This window comes from Danio rerio, chromosome 1 (genome assembly GCF_052040795.2).
Source record: "Danio rerio strain M-AB ecotype USA chromosome 1, GRCz13ab, whole genome shotgun sequence".
NCBI lineage: Eukaryota > Metazoa > Chordata > Actinopteri > Cypriniformes > Danionidae > Danio > Danio rerio.
The window spans coordinates 2,571,022-2,593,216 of NC_141021.1; the positions used below are offsets into that span (position 1 = coordinate 2,571,022).

The window sequence follows — 22,195 nt, forward strand, 5'->3', positions numbered from 1 at the left end:
TGTTCATTCAAGTATTTATTTATTCATTTGTTCATTCATTCATTATTTATTTATTTATTCATTCATTCTCTTATTTATTAATTAATGCATTTATTCATTTATTCGTCCCTTTATTTACCAGTGGAATGAACCACCAACTTTTCCAGCATATGTTTAACACAGAGGATGCCCTTCCAGCTGGAACCCAGTACCTGGAAACACCCGTACACTCATTCAAACACACTCATACACTACAGCCACTTTACTTTATTCAATTCCCCTATATGTGTTCGGACTTGTGGGGTAAACCTGGAGAACCCGGACGAAACCTACGCCAACACGGGGAGAACATGTAAGCTCTATACAGAAATGCTGACTGACACAGCCGGGACTCGAACCAGCGACTTTTCTGTTATGATGCGACAGTGAGCCACCGTGCCCCCACAACCCCAACAGTGGAAATCCAGCAGGTGGGCGGAGCGCAGTTTGCTGACGTTCTGGCCGCGCGCGGGGGGAGCAAATGGAAGCGGGCGTTTAACGGTTTACTTATCATCATCTCCATTATCATCATCATCATCATCATACGCCGGTTAAAATCTCTGCAACTCTCACAGTTAAGACTTCGGTGAGTGTAAACGAGTTTTTATCGTTTAGAAATCACATTTATTTCTGTCAGACTCCGCATGAGCCGTGATGAACTTCTGACAGGAGTGTTGAAAGTGTGATGCTAATTTCACTCAGCTGCTGTTTGTAATTATTGAGATTTGCCTTTTGCTCATCGAGTGTTCACGCTGAATGTCATTTTCAGGTTAATCTGAATAAAACAAGCTCTTTCAGATAGTATCTGGTTTGATTGTAGAAATATAAACTGTTTAAACATTACGTTTTATTTAGGTTTAAATGTATAAGTAGGTGTTTACATAATGTATTGCATGTACGGGAACCTACGATAATATTAATTGTCACGTTTTTTTTTCGTGATATTATTCGTCTTTATTTATCAGTCAACTTAAAGGGATAGTTTACCCTAAAATGGAAATTCTGCCATAATTTACTCACCTTACTCGTTTCTAAGCTAAACATCTGCTAAACACAAAGAAGATATTTTGAAAAAATGTTAGAAACCTGAAACTATTGACTTCCATAGTATTTGTTTTTCCTTCTCCAGTAGTTAATGGTTGCAGGTTCTTATTTATTTTATAAGAAAGCAACTTAAAAAGGTTTGAAACTACTTGAGGTGATTGAATAGTGAGTAAATTTTCATTTTTAGGTGAATTATCCTTTTAAAACATTGGATACTTATTTTGCTTTGGTTTATATATTATAAAGTACATAAATTGCATAATTGTAGACGTAATGTACTTATTAAGCATATAAATGAGCTTTTTATCATTAAGAAATCACATTTATTTCTGTCAGACTCCTCATGAGCCGTTGTCTGAAAGTGGGACACTAATTTCACTTAGCTGCTGTTTTTAATGATTTTGCTTATCGAGTGTTATCGTTGATTTTTTTTAATAAGGTTAATCTAAAACATAAAACATATGCTCCTTTAGATATTATATAGTTTGATTGTACAGTTGGTATATAAACTGTATAAAAATTAAGTTTTATTTAGGTTTAAATGTATAAATAAAACCAATTGCATACCATTGAAAAGCATGAGATGATATTGACTGTCATGTTTACTTTTTTCGTGATATAATTGTTATTTTTCTTTATTAAGAAGCCCACTTTAAGAGATAGTTCTCTCAAAAATGAAAATTCAGTCATCATTTATTCACCTTCTACTCGTTTTAACCTTTTCTTCATGAGTTTCTTTGTTCTGCTAAACACTAAAGAAGATATTTTAAATATAATATAAAGAAGAAAAATGTTGGAACCCTGAAACCATTGACTTCCATAGTATTTGTTTTACTATAGAAGTCAATGGTTGCAGGTTTTCAGAAAAACAAATCTTTGGTGAATAAGAAACTTAAAAACGTTTGAAAGCACTTGAGGGTGATGGATTAGAAAGTTATTTTTCATTTTGCTTTTCCTGAACTATCCTTTTAAACCATTGGGTACTTAATATGCTTTGGATAATAAATTATATACATATATTACATATACAATAGTGTACTTGTACCATTCTGTATAAAACTGCTTGCATAATAGTGGGTTAGATCAGTGTTTTATTTTTTTTGTTTATTTGGGGTCCTGGGTGAGGTCCGTATAAAAATGTTTGGAGAAGAAGGAAACTAAAATATTAAATAAGATTAACGCAATGAAACGTTACATTGCAGTGGCGCAGTAGGTAGTGCTGTCGCCTCACAGCAAGAAGGTCGCTGGTTCGAGCCTCAGCTGGGTCAGTTGGCATTTCTGTGTGGAGTTTGCATGTTCTCCCTGTGTTCGCGTGGGTTTCCTCCAGGTGCTCCGGTTTCCCCCACAAACACATGCGGTACAGGTAAATTGGGTAGGCTAAATTGTACCTAGTGTATGAGTGTGTGTGGATGTTTCCCAGAGATGGGTTGTGGCTGGAAGGGCATCCGCTGTGTAAAAACGTCCTGAATAAGTTGGCGGTTCATTCTGCTTTGGTGACCCTGGATTAATAAAAGGACCAAGACGAAATGAAAATGAATGAATGAATGAATGAACATTTTGTTAACATTAACTAAATTTGCAGGTCCAATAAATAACTTAATAACTACGGTGATTAGATAAAAATGTGACAAATTCAACAATAAAAATATTTAAATAAACAAAGCATGATTTGATTAAAACTGATAATTAAAAATAGATTAAAACAAACAATTGAACATAAATTTGATTTTAAAATATATGAAATAACAAACAAAACAAAAGTTAAAACAAATTGATGTTTAACAAAAAAGACTGCGTTTAATTTATTACAACACCCTCTGTAGATTTAAACTCAATTTGTACTTTGTAATTTCGCGGCAATGCGGCGGTGCAATATGTAGCGCTGTCATCTCACAGCAAGAAGGTCGCTGGTTCGAGCCCAGGCTGGGTCAGTTGGCATTCCAGTGTGGAGTTTGCATGTTCTCCCCGTGTTAGCGTGGGTTTCCTTAGGGTGCTCTGGTTTCCCCCACAAGTCATGTGGTATAGGTGAATTGGGTGAGCTAAATTGGCCGTAGTGTATGTGTGTGAATGAGTGTTAATGGCTGTTTCCCAGAGATGGGTTGCAGCTGGAAGGGCATACTCTGAGTAAAAGATATGCTGGATATGTTGGTGGTTCATTCCGCTGTGGCGACCGCAGATAAATAAAGAGACTAAACTGAAAATAAATAAATGAAGTTCTGATTTCCGTCTTTTGTACATCTAGATGGAGTTAACTTATTGTTATTTTTTACAAATCTATTTATGATCTCTCTTGCAGAATTCACTGCTATATGTGGACGACCAAACCGTGTATATCTTGTTCCAACAAGAACTGAAAAATGGCATCAACAATGGAAGCAGCGGATATCATTGTCGTTGCCATGTACTTCGTTCTTGTCCTGTGCTTCGGCTTTTTTTCGATGTGGAGGGCGAATCGAGGTACTGTGAGTGGATATTTCCTAGCCGGTCGCTCCATGAACTGGTTTGTGATCGGTGCATCACTGTTTGTGAGTAACATCGGCAGTGAGCATTTCATCGGTCTCGCTGGCTCTGGCGCAGCAAGCGGCTTAGCCGTCGGAGCTTGGGAATTTAATGCAATTCTCCTGCTACAGCTCCTGGGCTGGGTCTTCATACCCGTCTACATCCACTCTGGAGTCTACACAATGCCAGAATATCTCTCGAAAAGATTTGGCGGCAATCGGTTGAAGATCTACTTCGCATCGCTCACTCTCCTCCTCTACATTTTCACCAAGCTCTCAGTGGATCTTTATTCGGGAGCGCTTTTCATCCAGGAGTCTCTAGGCTGGAATCTTTACCTGTCTATAATCCTGCTGATCACCTTGACTGCTCTTCTCACGGTCACTGGCGGTCTGGTGGCGGTCATCTACACGGATACTCTTCAGGCGTTCCTGATGATATCAGGAGCACTGTGTCTGATGGCTATCAGCTTAGTTAAAGTCGGGGGTCTTGAGGGATTGCGCACCAAATACATGAACGCTCTTCCCAACATCACATTTATAACACTGGAGAATAATTTAACCTACTCAAATTCCTGCCATGTGAATCCCAAAGCAGATTCATTTAAGCTTTTGAGGAGTCCATTGGATAAGGACTTGCCTTGGCCTGCTTTTCTTCTTGGTCAAACTCCGGCTTCCATCTGGTATTGGTGCGCCGATCAGGTCATAGTCCAAAGAGTCTTAGCAGCACGAAATATTGCCCACGCCAAAGGGTCAACCTTGCTAGCAGGAGTCCTAAAAGTCCTCCCGATGTTCATCATCGTGATTCCAGGAATGATTTCACGCGTGCTTTTTGCTGATGAGCTTGCATGCATTGGTCCAGAGCATTGCATGCAAGTGTGCAACAGTAGAGCCGGTTGCACCAACACGGCGTATCCTCGACTGGTCATGAACATCATGCCTGTGGGTCTTCGAGGATTGATGATGGCAGTGATGTTGGCGGCTCTAATGAGCGATCTAGACTCAATCTTTAACAGCGCCAGTACTATCTTCACCCTTGATATTTATAAGATGATCCGTCACCAGGCTTCCTCTAAGGAGCTCATGGTTGTGGGACGCCTCTTTGTGGTGCTTATAGTAGCTATAAGCATTGCTTGGGTGCCGTTTGTCATTGAGATGCAAGGAGGTCAGATGTTCCTGTACATTCAGGAGGTGTCTGATTACCTCACGCCTCCCATCGCTGCACTATTCCTGCTGGGAGTGCTCTGGAAGCGCTGCAATGAGACCGGTGCATTCTGGGGCGGCTTTGTAGGATTGATTTTAGGAATTGTAAGACTGATTCTGGCGTTCGTCTATAGAGAGCCGGATTGCGACTCAGTTGATGACCGTCCGGCTTTCATTAAGGATGTTCATTTCATGTATGTTGCTGCTGTTTTGTTTTGGGTTTCAGGACTTGTGATGGTGGTTGTCAGTCTTTGCACCAATCCACCAAGTAAAGAACAGATTTCCAAGACTACTTTGTGGGGACTGCGCAACAGGAATCAACCTGCAGACACGAAGGCGAAAGGAGGAAATGGCAAACTCGAGCAGACATTAGATGGAGTGGAATTTCAACCATTGCCTCCTGAAATGCTCCTAAATGGCCACTTGGAGGCTCCTCATACCCACAGACAGGCCACTGAGCATGCAGCCAGAGATAAGGGAGGCTGTGTGAAATGTTTGGGGTGGTTTTGTGGTTATAATGAACATTCAGAGGAATCTGATTTACCGTTTGAGGATGATGGCAGGAGTGTTCATGAAATGCTCAAAGAATCTGCACAAAACAAAACTGCTCTTAACATTGGGCTCCTGTTTGTGTGCGCACTAGGAATCTTCTTATATGTTTATTTTTCTTTGTAAAACAGATCTATCTATCTATCTGTCTATCTATCTATCTATCTATCTATCCATCTATCTGTCTGTCTGTCTGTCTGTCTGTCTGTCCGTCCGTCCGTCCGTCCGTCCGTCCGTCCGTCCGTCCGTCCGTCCGTCCATCCATCCATCCATCCATCCACCTGCCTGTCAAGTTGTCTGTCTATCTATCTATCTATCTATCTATCTATCTATCTATCTATCTATCTATCTATCTATCTATCTATCTATCTATCTATCTATCTATCTATCTATCTATCTATCTATAAATCTATCTATCCATCCATCTCTATCCATCCATCCATCCATTCATCCATCCATCCATCCACCTGCCTGTCCAGTTGGCTATCTCTCTATCTATCTATCTATCTATCTATCTATCTATCTATCTATCTATCTATCTATCTATCTATCTATCTATCTATCTATCTATCTATCTATCTATCTATCTATCTATCTATCTATCTATCTATCTATCTATCCATCCATCCATCCATCCATCCATCCATCCATCCATCCATCCATCCATCCATCCATCCATCCATCCATCCATCCATCCATCCATCCATCCATCCATCCATCCATCCATCCATCCATCCATCCATCCATCCATCCGCCTGTCCAGTTATCTATCTATCTATCTATCTATCTATCTATCTATCTATCTATCTATCTATCTATCTATCTATCTATCTATCTATCTATCTATCTATCTATCTATCTATCTATCTATCTATCTATCTATCTATCTGTCCGTCCGTCCGTCTGTCTATATATCTATCCGTCCGTGTGTCCGTCTGTCTTCCTGTCCATTTGGCCATCCATCCATCCATCTAGTATATTGCAAAGATTATATAAAACTTGCCTATTGCATATTTGTTTAAGAAGTAATGTTTTTGTTAATGTTGTAATGTTTTGTATTGTTTTATTTCTATTATTCATGCTATTGATCACAACAAAAAACTGCATAAAGCGTCAACCACGTGGTGTTTTCTTACAGTTTTTCTCCATTTGTTTGGCTCATTTCTTGAAACAGAAATCACATTCTCAAAATTCTAAGATCATTTGGCAAAACAGTGTTACAGTTTAGCACAACACTATAGCTCACATGCAAAAGCTCATGGTTTTCCCAAAACAGTTCACTCATGTGTCAAAACTAAATGTCCTTCTCATTTAAACAATCAGTGCCCCCAAAATGCTTCGTCCCTTTGGCATTGTGTGAGGACTGCAAGTCAAAATGTTTAGATGTTCTGTCATATGTCCACCTTACAGTCTTAGCTCAGTCTTTCATTAACTATGGTTACTGTACTGTTTTTGTCTAGCTAACAGAATACACTTGTGTATGAAAATATAAAAAAGTAATAGGATTTTAGGGTAAGAGTAGCCTCCAAGGTTTGACGTCACACATTGCACGCATACAGCCAAGGAAATGGTAGCTCCTTTTTATTGTAATGATCAACCTCACACAAAGCAACTTCCATATATCAGAGAATAAATAGCTGTAATAAATTGTAATCAAATGTTCCAAGGATTCACCTACTGTATGGTATTCATGGTATATATGTTCTTGACTAATTTTGACAACTGAACAGACTATAGTGCATGTAATGACATTATACAGTGAAATGACGCTGACACATTTTGGAGGAAACAACCTTTAGACCCGGGGTCACCAAACTTGTTCCTGGAGGGCCGGTGTCCTGCACATTTTAGCTCCAACCCTAATCAAACACACCTGAACAAGCTAATCAAGGTCTTGCTAGGTATACTTGAAACATCCAGGCAGGTGTGTTGAGGCAAGTTGGAGCTAAACCCTGCAGGGACACCGGCCCTCCAGGACCGAGATTGGTGACCCGTGCTTTAGACTGAGAAGTTTAAATCAGGGGTGCTCAATCCTGTTCCTGGAGAGCCACCTTCCTGCAGATTTCAGTTGCTACCCATATAAAACACACCTGCCTATAATTATCTAGTGGTGTTCAGGTCCTAATTAATTGGTGTGTTTGATATAGCAACTGAAATCTGCAGGAAGGTGGCTCTCCAGGAACAGGATTGAGCATCCCTGGTTTAAATCAACTAGATTTATTCTCTTGGAAATTGTGCTAAATGTAGGCTATCTGTACTTAATCATTTGCAAAGATGAACTTAGACATTTGCAATTTGATGAAATGAATGAGAAAATCAAGTCTGTTGTGAACAATTGCCAAGTGGTTTGGAGGTTTGTCCATGTTGTTTTGAGAAAGTAATTTCTGTTTCAAGAAATGAGCCAAACCAATGGAGAAAAACTGTAAGGTAAGAAATAAGATAAAGCATCTACCATGTGGTGTTTCCTTAAATGAGCAGTCTATAGACTCGTCAAACATCCCATTCATCTCAAATGACCGCACTTGTGACATAATGTTGAGTAATTTCCGCATTGTATTTTTAAAATGACTTTCAGTTGTCTCGTTTTCTTAAATAAATTAAAACATAAACAAAATGTTTTACTTTTGATTTTTTTATCTATTTGTCTGTTCATCCATCCAACCATCCATCCAGATTTGGCATATATATATATATATATATATATATATATATATATATATATATATATATATATATATATATATATATATATATATATATATATATATGAAGATGGCATGCAAAATGTTTTTGTACTGCAGTATTGCATATTTGACTCAAAATGTAATGTGATGAAGCCGAGTGCACTTATTCTTCAATCGTTCGCTGATTCAACATTTACAGTTACATAAATGCATAAAGCGTCAACCATGTGGCATTTTCTTGAAGGAACATTCTATAGACTTCAAACTGGTTCATCTTTGTATCTTGATTCATGTCTGAAAGTGTGTGTATTAGTCAATCTCACCATTGAAAACTACTCATCTATCTATCTATCTATCTATCTATCTATCTATCTATCTATCTATCTATCTATCTATCTATCTATCTATCTATCTATCTATCTATCTATCTATCTATCTATCTATCTATCTATCTATCTATCTATCTATCTATCCATCCGTACATCTATCTATCTATCTATCTATCTATCTGTCTGTCTGTCTGTCTGTCTGTCTGTCTGTCTGTCTGTCTGTCTATCTACCTCTCTGTCTGTCTGTCTGTCTGTCTGTCTATCGTCTGTCTGTCTTCCTGCCTGCCTGTCTTTCTATCTATTTAGTTTGTCAAAAGTTATTGAAATTCACCTATTGTATTTCTAAGAATAATTAATTTTCCTTTAGCTTAGTCTTTGATTGATCAGAGGTCACCACAGCGGAATGAACCACCATCTATTGTTGGTGTTAAAAATTGTATTTATAATTAAATTAATTAAAATATTTTATTTATATGTGCACTTTTTTGTACTGCAGTATTGCATATTTGACTTAAAATATAATGTGATGACGCCAAGTGCACTTACCTTTTTGGTCTTTAGCCATGTGAACTAAACCATGTGATGTTTCCTTGAAGGAACCTTCTATAGACTCCAAACTGGTTCAGCTCAATTGACAGCACTTGTGACATAATGTTGAATCATTTCCGCATTCTACTTTTAAAATTACTTTCAGTTTTCTCCTTTCCTTAAATCAATACACAAACTTAAATTAAAATGTTTTAATTTTGCTTTGGTAACTCAATTCAAGTCTGACTGTGTGTGTGTGTGTGTGTGTGTGTGTGTGTGTGTGTGTGTGTGTGTGTGTGTGTGTGTGTGTGTGTGTGTGTGTGTGTGTGTGTGTGTGTGTGTGTGTGTGTGTGTGTGTGAGTCATTCTCACCACTGAAAACGTCTCCACTCACCACTGACCTCATTAGAAACCCACTGGATTTTTTTGTATGTTTGTTTTCCAGTATGTGTTTGTCGTTGCTGAAATGATGTGCTTTAATTATAAACTCTTGTCCAAATAATACAACAATCAAATATTTGATTTGCCAACCTGAAAGTTTACACTCGCTGAGTCTATGTTAGCGTACTAGCTGAAATAAAATCTCTCTCACACACGTTTCTATTTACATGGCTTGTGTTCTCTGGTTAGTTGTCAGCAGTAAGATGCTGTGTGTTTGTGTGTGTAGGTCTTTGTGGGTTTCTTTCTTTGGAACATCACCTATGTAGATGAGTGGTTTGTATGTGGTCAGTAGCACTGAAGGATGAAAACCACTGGAAACAGCAGCTATATAGGTGCTTGTTTTAACACCAGCTTGACTGGAGATGGGAAAGCATCTTGCTAATTATAATTTCCCCATCAGCCCATTTCTGGTCTGCTCTACTTTTTTTTCGAAGTACTTCCCGTTAGTGACTTTATGTAACATTTTCATGCAGAGTTTGGTATCAGGTGTCACTGAGTTCTCTTGTACGTGAGAAAAGTGTGTGTGGACTTTTGTCTTCTAGGTTGAGTCTTCGCTTTTATCCTTAGACAGGTTTCTCCAGATGTTTAAGCTAGTTTAGGTCTTCTAGTTGATGGATTTGCTGTATCAAGTGTTTGTGTGGTCTTGTTTTTATATCCCAGTGGGGACCTAATACTGATTGCACACTGATTGACTCATGGGGACTAATGTCAATGCAAGGACCTAAATTGAGTTCCTCGTGGTTTAACAAACACTCTTATACATCACACAGAATGAACAACTTTGGAAATGTTAAGATGCAGGGTTGGCTAGGACGATACAGTATACAGTGCTCGGCATATATAAGTGCACCCCTTACAAATCTCTCTTTTGGATTCATAATGCAATAAGAAGCTCTACAATATTATACTCGTGCAGATACATTAGTTTAGTCAGTACTGAAGCCAAATCTGGAGCTTATATAACAAAATAACTCTCGATAACACTTCAAAAACTAGCACACTTAAATTTAAATGTTATAGAAAAAAATTTAATACAAATTTAAAAAGAGGAAAAATCAAAAAGAAAAAAAAATTGTTGAAATTTTGTCGATTTTTTTTTTTTTTTTGCAATATTTAGCTTAAATTTAATTGTATTGTTAAATTTCTAAATATGTTTGTTGACTGAAATATTATTTTAATAAATATATTTTCACAATGGGGTGTATTCATATATGCTGAGCACTGTATAGTATCTATAAACAGTCTGTACAGAATGAAACTCTTTATATGGGAAGTCCCCAGAAGAATAGCAAACCAGATGTGTGTGTACGGTATGTGTGTGTGTGTGTGTGTGTTAACAGATGCCTGAATTCCTATAAAGAAGAAGAATGCTCTTTCAATACAGAGTCTATTGTCAGTGTTGGGAACTTGCGTGCTGAAGCTACTGTTTTAATTAGCCTTAACCGTAATGCATTCCTTGTGTTTCATTGCAAACACTGTTAAATGCTTTAAATAATGTCTATTGAGATTTGAACAAAGAGCTTTCGACTGATTCCAGGCATCCCTAAAGGGTGTGATGAGACTTTGAGATGCCTTTATATATTTTTTACTTTGTTAAGTTGCCACTTTGCGTGACATTTACAGGCAACCAGTGTATCTGTTGGAGTATAAGGGTAATGTGAGAACGAGATGATGTGTGTGTTAACACATGTGTGGCTGAATTTTCACATACATTGGCTGACAGACCCCCAAATAAAGAGATTTATCCAGCCAGCGTGTGTGTTTCACTCCTCTTTTTTAAAATTTATTTACTATTATTTACTATTATTATTTACTATAATTTTATTTACTATTTATTTGCTATTTTACATGAATTTGGATGGACCAATTTGCACCTTTATCCTAAGCTTTTTAGTTAAATTAGCTCCAGATTTGGCTTCAGTGCTGACTAATCTAATGTAGAAACACATATATAATATTGTAAAGCTTCCTATTTGTGAGGGGTGAACTCGTATATGTTGAGCACTGCATAAAACCAGAAGACAAAATTATTTCAGTTATTAATTTTAAGTGCTGGGCAACGTTGTGTTTGTGCATATTTGACCAATTATTGGGTTTAAAACAGCCGACAATTGCCCAAACAGGCATTTTGATTCAGTTTTTTGTTGTCTATTGAATTTATCAGAGTGGCTCAGTGGTTAGCACTGTGAACACACAGCAGGAAGGTCTCTGGTTCGAGGTCAGTTGGCATTTCTGTGTGGAGTTTGCATGTTCTCCTCGTGCTGGCGTGGGCTTCCTCTGGGTGTTCCGGTTTCCCCCACAGTCCAAGCACATGTGCTATAGAGGAATTGATGAACTAAATTGGCCATAGTGTATGAGTGTGTGTGAATGAGTGTGTATGGGTGTTTCCCAGTACTGGGTTGCAGCTGGAAGGGCATCCTCAATAGTTGGTGGTTCATTCCACTGTGGCGACCCCTGATAAATAAAGGAACTAAGCCAAAGTAAAATGAATGAATGAACCAGAATGAACTTGCAGTATTTCCTCTGCTTTACGTTCGCCTCAGTGAGCATTGTGTACTGAGTGTTCGGTTTGCATGTACAGAGGGATTTTGAAATTGGAGACGGGGTCTGAAGTACAGTGTTTAACTGAAGTGCACCATAAACCTGTTGAGCCTGTCCTGTAAGTGTCTGTTATTTCACAAGTTTCCCAGGCTGTTCTTAATAAGTCTACGGAATATTTTAAACAAACATCTATGGCTCATTATTGCACCATAACTATCTATGTCATCAGTTTGTGTGGTTGTCCCCTTGTTGATGGAGTTAAGGCAGATTTATGTGGCTTGCAATATTATGTCTGAACCACAGGTGGGGCTAGAGAGCATAGAGTACATTCACATGCACTGTAGTTTGATGAATGTCTTTAGGACCATCAAAAAGTGTTAGCAGATATTAAGCAGAGACTCTTATAGCACTCTGACTGATGAGTTCATATGTAGCAGTTGCCACATAGTTTTACATAGTGAAAAAAGCATGAAAGTAAATTATTTTGCACTTTTTAAATGTGTCTGCTGCTCTCCACGGCTGCATTAATGTTAACAATAATACAGGAAGAGTTTAAAGTTTTACATGTTATGATTTTTTTTAAATATGCTTTAATCCATGTTTAAGATAGTAGTTCATTACTCAAAGGTTTATTTTCAACTTTCATTTTCTTACATTTTCAGTGCCACGAGATCCTTCAGAAAACATTTTAATTGGCTGAATTGATGATCAAGGAACATGTTTTTATTATGTCAAAATAGTTGTGCAGCATTTATTTAAAGATTTTATTTATTTATTTAAATGAACTGATTTATATTAATTTATCTAATATATTTAAATAAATTGTTGCTTTTTAATTTGTATTATTATTAATATTTATACAGTAAGACTAAACATATAGTATTTTTTGTCAGACGACACTATGCACTGTTGCACTGTTGCCTCACAGCAAGAAAGTTGCTGCTTTGAGGCCTGGCTGCGTCAGTTGGCATTTCTGTGTTGAGTTTGCATGTTCTCCCTGTGTTGTCTTTGGTTTCCTCCTTATGCTCCGGTTTCCCCCACTGTCCAAACACATGCGCTATAGGGGAACTGATACACTAAAGTGGCTGTAGTGTATGAGTGTGTTTGTGAATGTGAGAGTGTATGGGTGTTTCCCAGTGCTGGGTTGTGTCTAGAAGGGCATCCGCTGTGTAAAACATATGCTGGAATAGTTGGCGGTTCATTCGCTGCGGTGACCCCTGATAAATAAAGGGACTAAGCCGAAAAAAAATGAATGAATTGGATGAATTTATCTAATTTATTCAAATAAATAGTGTGTTTTGACTTGTATTATTATTCATATTTATAGAGTAAAAAAAAACATAATGGACGATGCTGAATCAATGCCAACATTGGGTCAAATATGGACAAATTCAATATTGGGGGAATATTTTCAATTAAATTTAAATTACACTTTATAACCCAGTGCTTGGGTTTATCAATATTTTTACCCAACTTTGGTTTACAAAACTGGATGTGCAGCCAACAAATCTGCAGCAACTGAGTGATGCTATCTTGTCAATATGGAGCAAAATCTCTGAGGAATACATCCAGTAGCTTGTTGAATCTACGCCATGCAGGATAAATGCAGTTCTGAGGTAAAAGGGGGTCCAACCTGGTACTAGTAAGGTGTACCTAATAAAGTGGCCGGTGAGTGTATATTAATGGTTATGATAAAAAATTAAAGAAGCAATGTAAAATTTAAGTTTAGTGATATATGAAAACCTCTTTTTTCTCTGTCTAATATTTTTAGGATATCCGCTGTTTTTATTTGCATGAATGTTTAGTATTTTAATAGTGTGGTCTGGTTTCTGTCCATTGCGTGTCTGCCTCCTGAAAACTTCCTTATGCTTTAGTCTAGTGACATAACATGCATAGGCGATAGCGGGAAATGCAACAATAAATGCCACTGCATGTGAAAAGTAACACAAGCATATGTGTGACACTTATGTAACACCTGATTCCAGTTAACAGTAAATCTATACAGGTTTTGTTGGTTTGTTTATTTATTTTACTCTCTTTTTTTCATGCAGTTTGATGAATTAACTCTCTCAGTGCAGAAACAATTCATTCATTCATTTTCCTTCTGCTTGATCTCTTTATTCATCAGGGGTCAGGTTACAGCATGCAGGACCTCAGTCATCTTGCCGGCAGCTAGCTCTCTGCAACTCTCACATGCTCGCCCACTGAAGCTAAGCAGGGCTGCGCCCGGTCAGTACCTGGATGGGAGACCACATGGGAAAGCTAGGTTGCTGCCGGAAGTGGTGTTAGTGAGGCCAGCAGGGGGCACTCAACCTGCGGTGGGTCCTAATGCCCCAGTATAGTGACGGGGACTCTATACTGCTCAGTGAGCGCTGTCTTACGGATGAGACGTTAAACCGAGGTCCCGACTCTCTGTGGTCGTTAAAAATCCCAGGATGTCCTTCGCAAAAATGTAGGGGTTTAACCCTGGCATCCTGGCCAAATTTGCCCACTGGTTTTTGTCCATCATGGCCTTATATCATAATTGGCTTCATCACTCTGTCTCCTCTCCACCAATCAGCTGGTGTGTGGTGTGCGGTCTGGCGCAACATGGCTGCCGTCGCGTCATCCAGGTGGATGCTGCACACTGGTGGTGTATGAGGAGATCCCCCCATTGTTTCAAGCACTTTGAGAGTCTAGAAAAGCACTATATAGATGTAAGAAATTATCATTATTATTGTTATTATTCATAAATAAATACGACTCAAACCCTTCTTATACACTTGAATTGTATTTTCAGACTGAGCTTATGCAGATATACACCCAGGTACTTTTATGATGAAACATTCTTGCTGAGTCCTGTATAATCACTGGCACCGCTTGTGGTTGTCTGCTAAAATCAACAATCACTCAATATTTGGTCTTATAAGTATTTAATTTAAGACAATTTGTTTCACACCAGTCAGCAAAACGTTTTTAAAAGCAACCTATACTCACCCTCATCATGATCCTTTATATATCCTGTAAGATGACAGTGCCAACACTGAGTCACTGTGCCACTCACCAGTATGCTCTTTCATTTATTTTCTTTTCGGATTTATTAATCTGGGGTCGCCACAGCGGAATGAACCGCCAACTTATCCAGCACGTTTTGTTGCAGTGGATGCCCTTCCAGCTGCAACCCATCTCTGGGAAACATCCATACACATTCATTCACACACATACACTACGGACAATTTAGCCTACCCAATTCCCCTGTACCGCATGTGCTTGGACTGTGGGGGAAACCGGAGCACCCGGAGGAAACCCACGCGAACGCAGGGAGAACATGCAAACTCCACATAGAAACGTCAACTGACCCAGCCGAGGCTCAAACCAGCGACCTTCTTGCTGTGAGGCGACAGCACTACCTACTGCACCACTGCGTCACCTTCACCAGTATATTATTATTAATATTTAGAATTATTATTATAAGTTGTTTCTCAATGCAATCTAGAGTTTCAAATCATAACCGTGTCTAATTTCTCTCTCAGATACGACAATCCCATGACATATGACCAAGATCTGACAAACAAAAGTGTGAATATCAACTCAAAAATTTTCCCAAGAAGAAAAACAGACGTCAGAAGAACGACAGACGTCGCTGCTCTTGCTTCACACACAGGTAGATTAAGAAACAATAGCTTTGCTTTGCCAATGAGTTGAAATTGTGAAATGTGTGATGTTGCATAATTACTGATATACTTAGCTGATATACTTCTCCTTTCTAGTGAAAAAAAAAACACATGAATGAGGAAGAAAACCCTACATATTAAATGTCATGCGTATGCAGTGTACACCCTTGACATTTAACTTACAGTGGGAGTCAAATGCTCCAGAAATATATTCAATTAGAGTTATTTGTTTAGCGCTTCACATAATAGTGTTTCAAAGCAGCTTTACAAAAGGTGAACATTAATGCATTACCATCAAAATTATATATTATATACTTTTTCTGATCGGGCGACACGGTGGCCTAGTGGCTAGCACTGTTGCCTCACAGCAAGAACACCGGCGGTCCAACCTATCGGGCCGGTAGGTGTTTCTGTGCAGTTTACATGTTCTCCCCGTGTTCGCGTGGGTTTCCCCCAGGTCCCCCGGTTTCCTCTCACCGTCTAAAAACATAAACCATAGCCAATCGACTAAAACAAATTATCACCCAATACAACCTTAGTTTACACTTCTCACGGTGACAAGCAGGGGAGTTCTTGAGACCTACCTGACCTCGAACTCCCCTCTCACCCTTCTAACGGGAGGGAGCCCCGGGCTCGAGGATATTACGAGCTCAGGGCTCTCTCCTGAGGCAGCATGCCAAATACGCTTTATTGATTATCAGCTAAGTGTGAACTCTTGAAAGTATATAGTGTCAAAAAAGATGATGTCTCAGTATGTGTTCATGTTTAGGTTAAGTGTATTTGTGTGTAGGCATGGGATGATAACCATTTTCAAGGTTTATACCTCGTTTTGGAAAAGGTTTTTAAAACCGGCAACATTTATTGTCAGTTGAACCGTTTCTATGGTTTACAGAGCATCCGGTAGTATTGAAAGCGCTTCACTTTTTCCACATTTGTTTATGTTACAGCCTTTTTCCAAAATGGATTAAATTCATTTATTTCCTCAACATTCTACACACAATCCCCCATAATGACAATGTGAAAAAAGAGATTTTGAAATTGTTGCAAATTTATTAAAAATAAAACAACCTGTAAAATCACATGTACATCAGTATTCTCAGGCTTTGCTCAATACTCTGTTGATGCACCTTACAGCGATTACATTCTCAAATCTTCTTGAATATGATGCCACAAGCTTGCCACACCTGTCTTTGGGAATTTTTGCCCATTCCTCTTTGCAGCACCTCTCAAGCTCTATCAGGTTGGATGGGAAGCAACGGTGTACAGCCATTTTCAGATCTCTCCATAGATGTTCAATAGGATTTATGTCTGGGCTCTGGCTAGGCCACTCAAGGACATTCACTGAGTTGTTGTGAAGCCACTCTATTGATATTTTGGCAGTGTGCTTTGGGTCATTGTCCTGCTGGAAGATGAACCGTCGCTCCAGTCAAGAGCACTCTGAAGCAGGTCTTCATTCAGGATGTCTCTGTACATTGCTGCATTCATCTTTCCCTCTATCCTGACTAGTCTTCCAGTTCCTGCTGCTGAAACACATCCCCACAGCATGATGCTGCCACCACCATGCTTCACTGTAGGGATGCTGTTAGCCTGGTGATGAGCTCTGGCGTCTTTTCTCCAAACGTAACACTGTGTTATGTTACTTGTGTTGAAATCCCGCTTAATCAAAGAAAGAAACAAGTCAAGAAGAGATGGATGAACGGCACATACAGTTCATTTATATTTCATTATTTACATTCATTTATATTGGTATATTTATTTTTTATACATCAGATTATTCAGTACGCCTCCTTAAGTAAATTTTACACTTATGAACTGCTGATCTATGTATAATTTTAGTAGAAGTTGATCTTGTTCTGTAATTCTAGCTCTGTTAAAAGAGCTGCAAAGTAAACACCTGTTTGAGTGACAGAAACAATATTTCCCCAAAGCTTGTGTCATGTCAGTAACTCGAGAAGCCTTTCTCAAGATTTCACTAAATGATTTGGAACTGTAAATATGCTGAGCGTGTTAACCCAGTGCTGGGTCAAACCTGGGCGAACCCAACAGTTGGGGTGAAAATAGTAATTAAATTAAATTAAATGCACTGTGGCGACACGATGGCTCAGTGGTTAGCACTGTCTCCTCACAGCAAGGACTGGTTCGAGTCCCGGCTGGGCTAGTTCACATTTCTGTGTGGAGTTTGCATGTTCTCCCCGTGTCGGTGTGGGTTTCCTCTGGGTGCTCTGGTTTTCACCACAGTCCAAACACATATGCTATAGGAGAACTGATGAACTAAATTGGCCATAGTGTATGAGTGTGTATGGGTGTTTCCCAGTACTGGGTTGCGGCTGGAAGGGCACCCGCTGCCTAAAACGCATGCTGGAATAGTTGGCAGTTCAGTCCGCTGATGTTGTTATCTCTGAAATAGAGACTAAGCTGAAGAAAAATGAGTGAATGAATGAAATCAGCTATGAACTGCAGCCAAAAATGATCCTTTACTCACCCTCAGGTCACTGTAGGTGATTATATTTCATCAACAGATTATTAAAGACGATTTAAGCTGAATCTCGGGTTATTCTTATAATGCAAGTCAATGGTCGCCCCTTTTTAGATTCAAAACAAACACCTAGAAACAAGTCCAAATCAATCTCCATGCCTCCTGATGATACACTGAGGTCTTATAAAGCAAATCCATCATCATTTACATTATTATTATCTTTAATTCACAGCCTGACCGTTGACTTCCATTAGATGGATCACTTATGACCATGGATCCAGCTAGAAATCGTCTTTATTGTTCTACTGGAGATCATCGGCACCAGCATTAGGGTGAGTACATTCACTGTACATTTCCATTTTTGACTGCACTATCCCTTTAAGAGATATTTATAGTGATTTATAGTTTAATTTCTTGCATTGTCACTGTTGGCGTATATTAAAACAATGCCTATATTAATAGATACACCAGTCTGTGTGTAAAAGTAAAATAATAATGCCCCCACTTTCCTAAGGCATTTGTCATAAACAAATAAACTGCTAGCAGATATTAAGCACACATTCTGCTTTGTATGCTTTGTAAATGTTACTTGAAACCTGTTCACACTGTTAAGCTGGCATGCAAATTGCGGAGATGTTCCTCATGTCGTCAGGATGCATATAAACCGCAGTAAACTATGATATTTCTTTATATAATCGCGTGCCTGAAGTCAACCCGTTCACCCGGAAGCTCAGGAAATCCAGTTCCTCCGGGCTTCACCAACTTCATGTTTTTCACTGTTTATATCACCTTGGAGAATATACAGGCATCGATTTACAATAAATGCCCAAACGCTGCTTCTTCTTCCTTGTCATCAAGGTTGAACTATCATTCAAAGGCATTTCCTCATGGGTGAACAAAAGAAGAAATCTGAGATGATCTGCTGTAGATTATGAATGGCACGTGAAGCCTTCAGGAACTTCATGCTTTGATGGCATTACTAAAAGTAGTTAATCGCTTCCAATAAAATGAGGACAGACGTTTATATAATATGCAAATCAACACTTTTGTTTGATTTAGAGAACTGCAGGACTGTATTCATACAACATCTCCAGGCAAAAAGTAGCTAAAAATTCAGATTTAGGAGAAAATGTGAAAATAATGGGCATTTCCAACACAATCTCACAGCAATTCGTAACTTTTTGATTTAGAGGCTAATTCGTATGAATTTGTACGATCTAATTTGTACAATTTAGTACAATTCGCTTATCGCCCAATGACGGTCAGGGTTAGGGGTGGGGTTAGGTGCCACGCCTCCTTTTTAAAATCTTACATTTTTGTACAACTGAACTCGTATGAATTCGTACGAATTAGCCACTAAACTGGCAAAACGTAAAATGCTTACGTTTCCTCATGAGATCAGGCTGGCATTTCTGTTGCTAAATATCCAACGCAATTTCACGGCAATTCGTAACTTTTTCATTTAGTGGCTAATTCGTATGAATTCGTACGATCTAATTCGTACAATTTAGTATGATTTGCTCATCACCCAATGACGGTTGGGGTTAGGGGTGGGGTTAGGTGCCACGCCTCCTTTTTAAAATTAGCCACTAAACTGGCAAAACGTAAAATACTTACGTTTTCTCGTGAAATCAAGCTGAAATATCTGCCCACTAAAAGGGTTTAGTGCTAAAACCAGCTCCTAAATCATTCCTTTTCCTTCAGCTTAGTTCCTTATTTATCAGAGGTTGCAATCCGCCAACTATTCCAGCATATGTTTTACACTGCGAATGCCCTTCCAGCCGCAACCCAGTACTGGGAAACACCTATACCATGCTTTTATTTTTATGATTTGCTCTAAAGTCTCTGCACAAGAAGTTTGGCCATAAGAGAAATGCTCATGCTCAACTGAGCCTGCTTTATCTCAAGGTTGTTTTTCCTTCACTTTCGTCAATTGGTGAAGTTTGTTCCTCGCCACTGGCTTGCTTGGTTTGGGACTTGTGGAGCTGCAGATCGATGGATTTGCTCTTCAGTGTTTGGGCTTTCAGCAGTGAAAATTAAACCACTCTGAACTGAACTAAGCTGAACTCTGAAAACTGGACTGACACACTTTCAATTTTGGGGATTTACACCTACCTAATTTTAAATAGTAACAGTTCCTGACTCCAGTAATCTACAAACACAACTTCTGTACCATTGGAAAGAAGACAGTTTGAACTTTACTGTGGTAAAAGGGGAAGTTACATTAATAATAAAATTTAAAATATATAAAATGTTATACATTATAAAGTCATAAGAAAAAAAATTGTATTGTGTTCAATATTAGTTTTCCATAAGCAAACACAGGAAAACATTGATGCAACATCCTAGAAAATATGACTTGAAAGCCAAGAGTTTTATGAGTTTATATTTCAAATTTGATGAAGATAGCATGCAAATTGAGATTTCTATCAAAAGTTTTCCGAGGCTATATTGATGTCCTTCTCTCCCTCACCGTCTCTAATATGATCCTCCTAAGCTAAAACATTTCCAGTTACTGAATGATTCAGTCTACATTCATAGTTTATGTATCTTTGGAAAGAAGACACTCTGGGCTTTATTATCCATCATCTAGAGTTTATAACGCTCAAAATGAAAAAAATTATAGATGCCTAAATAATGTAAAAAATTGCACTGCACTAAACATTTTTATCTTATTAGAACTTCTATCTTAAGCTGCTTGACACAATCTACATTGTGAAAGCGCTTTAGAAATAAAAAAGATGAATTGAATGAGACACTTCTCAGTTTTTTACAGAGATAACAGAGATTAGTACACTCTCTGAAATAACAAAGGGGCTGTCTCTGGGACAGTACCTTTTAAAAAGGTACATAATTGTACCTAAAGGGTGCAAAATGGCACCTCAAAGGTACTTTTTGGATACTAATATGCACCTCTTAAGTACCACTGTGGACTGTTTGGGTACAAATATGTATCTTTTATAAAAGGTACTGCCCCAGTGAGAGCTCCTGTACCTTTATTTCTGAGTGTACTGTTTTGAATTTAATGCATATGCGTTTGTAGCTCCGCCCTCATTTGAAAAGAGTACAATCTCATTTGAATTTAAAGCGATAGTCACCAAAATGGCACAATTTGCACAATATATTTTCTGCTAATGTGTAATAATATTTTTTTCTTTTGTTAATAATAATAATATTAAAACATAACACTGACCGTTTAACTGTTTATTTACAATAAAACAGCAACATATTTAGTAATCTGGGGATTTTTTTAAGGGGGAGGGATCTCTTATTATGGTGGGCATATCCTTTATTTTCACATCCCAATGTTGACAGGTATGCCTTTAATGTATTTTCTGAGAAATAATAATCTGGTTTGCATCTTTGTGAAGTTTATTCATAAACTAATTTCGAGAGGATCACGTGCTTATGATTGACACGGCTGGCCCCGAGTCAAGCTAATGAATGAACCACCAATCAGGCTATTCCTAACCCAGTATAAATAACCAAACACCCTACCTTTAGTCATCTTCGTTTTGAAGAATCCCCCCTTCCACCTCTTCTCCTCCTCTTTTCTACAGGGCAGCACGGCGGCCCAGTGGCTAGCACTGCAGCCTCACAGCAAAAAATGTCTCAGACTCGGGTATCCACCCAACCGGTCAGCATTTTCGTGTGGAGTTCATGTTCTCCCCGTGCTTGCGTGGGTTTTCCCCGGGTCCTCCGGTTTCCTCCAACACCCCCAAAAACATGAGACTAAGTAAATTGACTAAACCAAATTAGCACCAAATTCAATTCTGTCAGCAACACATCACCTTAGCAATCCTTACGCAGCAGGAGGGGGGGGGTTCTCGAGATCTACCCGCGTCAAACTCCCCTCTCGCCCTGCAACGGAAGGGAGCTCCGGGCTCGAGGATCTTTTGAGCTCGGGGCTCTCTCCCGGGACAGCATGCCAAACTAGCTTATTACCAATCATCAGCTAAGTGTGAACTCTTGAATTGTATTGTAGATAAATGTTAAGGATATATCTGAAAATATTGAACTCTGCAATTCTGCTCTCAAAAAAATTGAAATTAAAATAATTCCAAGGTGGGAAAACAGCCATTTTAGTTAGTGATTTATAGGAGTCACTAATTTCACTGAATTAGGAACTAGTTTTAGCACTTCGTGAATACTCGTGAAGAGCACAAATGGAGGGATCATAAATGATGGACTTGCACAATCAATTTTTTTTAAGATCTGCTCTAAATTCTCTGCAC

General features: G+C 38.6%; 1 protein-coding gene across 5 annotated transcripts in view; it reads left to right on the forward strand.

Moving 5' to 3' along the window:
- The first annotated feature begins 329 nt into the window (after positions 1-329).
- slc5a3a (solute carrier family 5 member 3a) overlaps positions 330-22,195 on the forward strand; it is a 53,792-nt gene continuing 31,926 nt past the window's right edge. The window contains exons 1-4 of one of the 5 annotated variants that reach the window (XR_015475441.1): positions 493-604; positions 13,960-15,248; positions 15,344-15,474; positions 18,193-18,292. Coding sequence is in view for 2 of the 5 variants with exons in the window: in XM_087234862.1 (XP_087090988.1) it covers positions 3,420-5,435 (2,016 nt within the window). In the remaining 3 variants the exon portion in view is untranslated. 5 annotated transcript variants of the gene reach the window in all.